We start from the raw sequence: 6,858 nt of genomic DNA, 5'->3' as shown, positions 1-6,858 counted from the left end.
AATGAAAGAATCTTTTCTTTTACTTTTCCATAACGTCCAATAGTTTTCTTGCTGAGTCTTTAGGGTTTTCTAAGTATACTATCATGTCATCAGCATAGAGGGATAATTTTACCTCCTCGTTGCCTAAGGTTACACAAGTCTTAAGTTAACTTACTTCCTATTGCCTTAGCCTGTATCTGAATAGCACTCTGTTCACCTTCTTTTCTAGGCTCCTGACAACTGATGTACAGCCAACTACTTCTGCTAAACAGTAACTTGCTCGCCAAGTCCCTTCTTTTAGTATCATGCCTTGTCTCTCCCTCCTCAAACAATTACTTTTAAAAACACTCACACTGCTATCTACCCAGACTCTCCTCTGAAGGTCTGTACCAAACTTCTAAAGTTACTTAAAAAAACGCCATTCTCATCAAACAGAATGCACCCAAGCCTCTCCTACCACACTAAAGCAGGCCTTGTGCAGTCATCCTGACCACTCCCACAGATATTAAGGTCATGGGTGACCCACATTAACATCACCCTTCTCAAGTCAAACATGTTCCCCTCATTAAGCAAATTTTCTATGCTCTAAATGCCAATACTCAAGTACAAGTCTCCAATGACATTCTCCAAGCTGGAGAGCCACAAACTATGCAGGCTCCAACTTGGTTCCAAATTATCCAGGGCACCTACACCTTACTATTCCTTAACCAAAGTCAAATGGCAACCAACCTTTTTCATTGTTTCCTGTATGCCTCTTTACAATGACCTAGCAGCAGTACCAATCAATTTCTCTAGACCACAGTCCACTAAAACACTTCAAGCCATTCCATCAGCCCAAACTGAGTGTTCCACCATTCAAGAACACATTCCCTTCTGAAAACCAAAGCCTAATAAGAACACTAAGCCCACTTGTATCTAGCACCCTCTGCAGTGGAATATAAGAACTGTATACACAAGCACACTGTAGCTGAATGAGGACAACACTTTTAGTGTAATAAAACTCTATACAAAATTCAACCAAAAACCTTCTCCCAAATTAACTAAAAAACCTATTCCCAGCTTAAATAATTCCTTCTCTAAGACCAATAGTAATCATAATAATATTGTTATTAATCACTCCACGTCTCTTTAAGTTCTTACTTCACAGGATCAAGGAGATGACTACCTTAATTCTCCCCTGGCCACTAATCCCAGACTAACTCACTCCAGGCTCTGAACCCCCAGATCATCACCCCTGTTCAGCAGGAAATAGCAAAAGGAAAATACGTCACCCTGTTTTATCACTAAAAAGAGTCTGAGGTGTTAGTCTGGGCAAAGGGGGTCAAAGAGAAGAATGAAGAATTCAGAACTCAAATGGTGATTACCTTTCTTGCTGCTGATAAGAAGAGCACATGGCCTTGCTTGTCTGGCTGAGCTCGCAGGTGGCTCCTAAATCAGAATGGAATGTCCCTCCCTAAAGACTCTGTTTATAAAAATCCTCCCCTGTAAGTTCACAGTGTGACTTCCCATTCTGCCTCTCCAGGATGAGAAACTCACCCAGCAGCTCCCCTTCCCACCCCCCTTTTAATAAAGCTGCATTAAGCTTTCTCTCGCTCTCTCTGATTTCTTCTTTAAGTTCGCTAACCTAAAACAATTCTGAAGGGATGTGGTTAGAGGCCACCAGTGGCTCTGCTGAAGAAGGATGGTGAATCTCCTCCCTCGCTATTAACTGCTTCTGGAAACCTGCTGGAGAGTCAGCCATAGGCTAGTTCTGACTCTAATGCACACAACAACAACAACAACAATTTATTTATTTTTATTTTTGCAATATCTTTACAGGACCAAGCAGATCACTAGATCTATCTCCTGGACAGCTGGTAGGTGAGCTTGAACCATCAACCTTTTAGTTAGCAGCTGAGTACTTAACTGTTGTGCCACCAAGCCTCCTCCAATAGTTGAAACCCTGCCCGATCCTGGGCCATCCTTATAATCTCTGCTGTGCTTGAGACTACTGTTACATGCCCCGTGTCAATCCATCTTCTCATGCATCTTCTTCGCTATTGAGCCTCTATTTTTCCAAACATGATGTCCTGTTCCAAGGACTAGGCCTCCTGTTACCATGCCAAAAGTCATTATCATTAGTAGTATGTATTTATGCGTGTTTTAAGAGTTTAATAAGAATAATGGGCCACTTCAATACTGGAAAAGGAGCCCTGGTGGTGGAGTGGGTTCTATGTGAGCTGCTCTTAGAATGGCTGGTGGTCCTAATTCACCCACTGCTCTGCGGGAGAATGACGAACACGGTGCTCTCGTTAAGATGTACAGCCTCAGACACCTGGTGGATGGTCACCAGGGGTTGGAATTGACTCAGTGGCAGTAGGATCAGTTGGGTTTTTCAGTAATTGGAAGACTTCAATTCACTGGTAATTTGTGTCACATCAGACAAGCTGTTTATTACCAGTGGCACTGCTTGCCAGGAATTTTCCCCCCTTCCCTCTGCTCAGGAGCACACATAATTAAGGATACAAACAAGGGCTTTGAAATTGTTAGACAGAATGATCAAATCGGTTTCTCCCTGAACTGGTCTGAGGTACAATTAAATCATTTAAGTGTGAGAAAATGGTGGAAATTTATAGTGAAATTATGATGACCATCATCAAGCCACTTACGTCTTGGATTCTTGGAGACAAAGCAGATAATATTCTTCCCCAGGCTCTTAGATCAATACCTTGAGAACTTCTGTCTAGGAGTGTGGGAAGCTGTAATTGGTAGGAAAGATAATGATTTTAAAATTTATCTACATAGCATAGTTATATAAACACTCATAGGCACTATCTGATTTCCTGTGTGATTAAAAAACATTCCCTCCCTTTTCTCGGATCACAGAACCTTTTCTGCAAGATTGCTTCCAGAAACAAAATTCTTTTATCTAATTGGGAAAATCAAAGGTTCTTATTCCAAATCACCCTGCTGAGCGTGTCAATCACAAATACTTTCATGGTGACATTGAATATGCCAAAGTGGCTCTGACTGCTGGTTCAGAGCCACCAAACAAGACTCCCGGAGGAAGGAAAACAACACAACAGCACACAGCTGCGGGAGCGCAGAGGAAGGCTGGGAGCCGGACTACCTCCATCTGCACACGATCAGACACTCCGCTTCCTCGGCACTGCTCACCATTTGTCCCTTTGTGTACTTTTTAGGCAGGTTGTGCCTCTTCCTCTGTTTAAAATGACTCAGATATTTGGACATTACATCATCTTTCCTCTTCTAAAAAATTTTTTAAATATTAAATTATATTTTATATATAATACATAAAATATGTAATTTTCTATTTCTATTAAATATGTAATATGTAATTTTCTATTTATATTACATATGCAAAATAATACAAATTGCTAATAAAAAAATTAGTGTCATGCCTTTAAAAAATTACCTGTGGAGGGAAGAAGTAATTGGAAAACAAGTGCCTATTATTTGCGTATAAAAGGCAGAATACACAGAATTTAGGGTTGAGATCTGTTGTTCATGGGGTCCATACTCGATGGGACCTAACAACAGCAAAGCGGCCTAATGGTAAGAAGGTGATTCAAATCTACCAGCTGTGTTTGCAGAGAAAGATGGGCAGTCTCCTTCCTTGTGATTAAACTGCTTCTGAAAACAACTAGAGGGTTAGTTAGCCATGGGTTGGTTCTGACTCAATGGTACACAACAACAACAAATATATGCAGATCTCTCTCTCTCTCTCTCTGTGTATACACATATATATGTATGTACATATAAAAGCTCTGGTGATATATAGTCCATAGGACATTATGCTATTAATCTAAAGACCAAGAGTCTCTGGGGTTCGAATCCAACAGTCACTCCACAGGAGAAAGCTGGACAGTCTTCTCCAGTTAAGATTTACAGCCTTAGACACTTGATGGAGTGATGTCATGAAGCCTAGCAGACTTGATGGCACTGAATTTGGGATTTTGGAATGTGAAACATATAAGGTGCCCTAAGCACACAGTGAGAGTGTTAGACTGTTAACAAGAAGATCTACTGTCTGAATTCTCAGGAGAAAGATGGGTAATCTCCTCCTAAAAAGATTTGCAGCCTTGTAATATACAGAAAGGTGATGATCAGCCCAATATCACAGACGTAAAGAAGGATAGATGGAAATCAGAACTATATGGAGGAAGTGGGAAAAATTAAAATACGTTGTGGTTGTTGTAGTTGTGCATACTGTAGAATCTGAACTGATTCATAGCTGACCCTCTGGTGGGTTTTCAAAGGCAGTTTGAAACACACGGGAGAAGACTGCCCATCTTTCTCTCATGGAAGAGCTGGTGGCCTTGAACCACATGCCTTCTTGCCACTAGGCCACTAGGGTTTCCTGTAAAACAATCCCTTTAATATGTTGTAGGTATTAAAATTAATATTATAAGACAAAATATATATCGATGATTGAATAAAAAAGAAATTTGCTATGCAAACTTTCACTCAAATAAAGAAAAAACTTAAAAATATTAACAGCCTTATAAACCCCACGGAGGATCAACATGCTTTGGAATTGACTTGATGGCAACAGATTTGGTTTGGTGTTATATGCAGTCTGTAAGGAATTGTACTGCTACCCTAAAGGTTGTACATCTCTGCCTGTTCAAATCCACCAACTGCTCCCTGGGAGAAAGATGGGTAATCTCTTTCTGTGCAGCTTACAACTTCTGAAAACCCACTGAAGGGTCAGCTATGAGTTGGTTCTTACAAAATAACACACAACAATGACAAATTATGATCTAGAAGGAAAGTTTTCATGAGTGTTGTCTTTACAAAGGGTGGCATGTCTTTACAAAGTCAGATGTCTCTACAAAGTGAGTTAAAGAAGGGCATTGTTGGTCAGTTTTTCTTGGAGTCAGGGAACATGACTTTTGAGTTGTTTTCTGAAATAAGGCAAGTTGATGATTGTGAGAGTCAGGATAGTGCTTGTGGTTGAAATGAAAGGGGAAGAATCGGCGCTTTGAGCCAGTTTGAATGGGTTCAGTCACTACCAATGCAGAGAAATCAGCACAGACTCAAATTTGTCAAGCATGGATGTACTGGCACCATGGGGAAAATTACAGGTCAAAGTCTTGGAACAGAAGACTCAGAAAAGGCACAGTGAACCCTTTCAGAAGTCTGCTACAGCAGACTGGAGTACTGCCATGATTGTGGAGGTGACTTGCACTCAAAGTGGCATGGTGGGATGGCATCTCTCCGCGATGCACTGATTTTCTGACTCTGTCAATCATGAGCTTTGGTTGTTATGCAGTGTGCATACAGCATTTGTTTTCTAAGGGAAGGCTGCATTTCCAGCAGGGCTTCAATACGTAATTTCCCCCATTTCTGTTATCGTTCTGGTACACCTGCATTTTACAAATCATATCCGTTCCAGTTTTGCTCCATAAGTTGTGACTGAACCAGGAAGAACCTGTCCAATGCCCTGGGAGGCACATGATGAAGTCAGCATGAGAGAAAGACTGCATTCACTGACCTCCTTGGCTGCAATAACAGTGAGAGTTTTGAGCTTCCTTTCTGTTGAACTTATTGGAGTGATAATCCAGATGGGCTGAACCAGAACTCTTGCAGAATCATAAGGCAAAGGGGAACAATAGAATGGAGAGGTGTGAGCATCTGGGACAGTTTTGAGAGACTCAACTCCAATACTTGGCAGTAATTGTGTACTGAACCTGTTATCTGTGGCCTTGGGTCTTTTGTTTTAAAAATCTTGAGCATTATTTTTAAATTCTAATAAACTCTAGTTCTGAAAGTGTTGCTACTGAAAAAAAGAAAAGGGGGGGGGAAGAGCTATTCTGTGAAGAGACAGCCAGGTAAGAAGACTAATCATTTGAGGGAGAGAAAACAGAGCTACATCTTGAGATGCATTTTTCTGTTTAGTTAGCACTGTATTATTTAAAAAATATTGTTAGTAATTTAATATTCACTCATCAAATAGCTATTTAGCTTCAGCTTTGTGCCTGATACTATATATAGCTGGAAATGGTAAGTAACTCAGCTCTTTTACTCACACCTTCACTCTAGACAAATCTCAGAACAGAGCCGAGACCCTGAAAAATCCTTCACATGTGTCTGTTCACCAACTGTCTGACTAATGTTACCTTAAGTTACAAACTGACTTTCCCAGTGCTCTCTTCTCCCATTGACTCCCTCCCTTATTGTCTACTCAACTTTTTGTGAATTGTTTCTTCCAAAAGAACTGGAAGAGACGGTAACTTTATTTGAATGTGAAAACATTTCTGGAGCAAAGGCATAGACAAAAGCGGCAAGTATCATTACCACCATCACACACCACCAGCACCACTATCATCACCTCCCCCCCAACAGTTTTCAATGTCAAGCAAGTCCTCTGAAGTTTACAAATGCTCTGATGGCCTAGTAGTAAGAAGCTGCACTGAAATCCCAAAGGCATGCCGTTTGAATCTACCAGCTGCTCTGCTGGAGAAGGATGAGAAATCTCCTCCCATGCTATTTACTGCTTCTGAAAACCTGCAATGGATCGGTTCTAACTCGATGGCACACATCAACAATGTCACAAATGAATTCAGCATCACCTACCCAACTCCAAGGTATGATTAGGACTCTTAAGAAGGTGGATGGAGATGATGTATTACATAACAGGATTGTTGAAATGATGTGTCTTGTCTCCTCCCACCTACTGCGGTTGGTCTAAAGGGTTTCAGGGCCTCATTCTGTACCTAAGAACTGAACTTAGAAGTCACAACAACTCTGGCCCCATGAGTCCTCTGGGCTCTTAGGGAGCAGAAAACATTGCTTCTCCTGAGCTTTGTGGGTCCTTTCCTTAACATCCAAAGCTTCTGTCAGCAGTGCTTTATGAAGAGGAATGCAGCATCAGGC

General features: G+C 41.1%; 1 protein-coding gene across 1 annotated transcript in view; it reads right to left on the bottom strand.

The window, feature by feature from the left end:
* ABCA4 (ATP-binding cassette, sub-family A (ABC1), member 4) overlaps nt 1-6,858 on the bottom strand; it is a 246,946-nt gene that overhangs the window by 183,506 nt on the left and 56,582 nt on the right. Inside the window, exons 7-8 of the mRNA XM_006882479.1 lie at nt 2,628-2,717; nt 2,236-2,293 (exon numbers count right to left, since the gene is read on the bottom strand). Coding sequence (XP_006882541.1) covers nt 2,236-2,293; nt 2,628-2,717 — 148 coding nt within the window. The remainder of the gene's footprint in view (nt 1-2,235; nt 2,294-2,627; nt 2,718-6,858) is intronic.

The sequence above is a fragment of the Elephantulus edwardii genome, unplaced genomic scaffold (genome assembly GCF_000299155.1).
Source record: "Elephantulus edwardii isolate Elephantulus edwardi_28Jun2011 unplaced genomic scaffold, EleEdw1.0 scaffold00020, whole genome shotgun sequence".
Lineage (NCBI taxonomy): Eukaryota > Metazoa > Chordata > Mammalia > Macroscelidea > Macroscelididae > Elephantulus > Elephantulus edwardii.
This window is presented reverse-complemented; position numbering and strand designations above follow the sequence as displayed.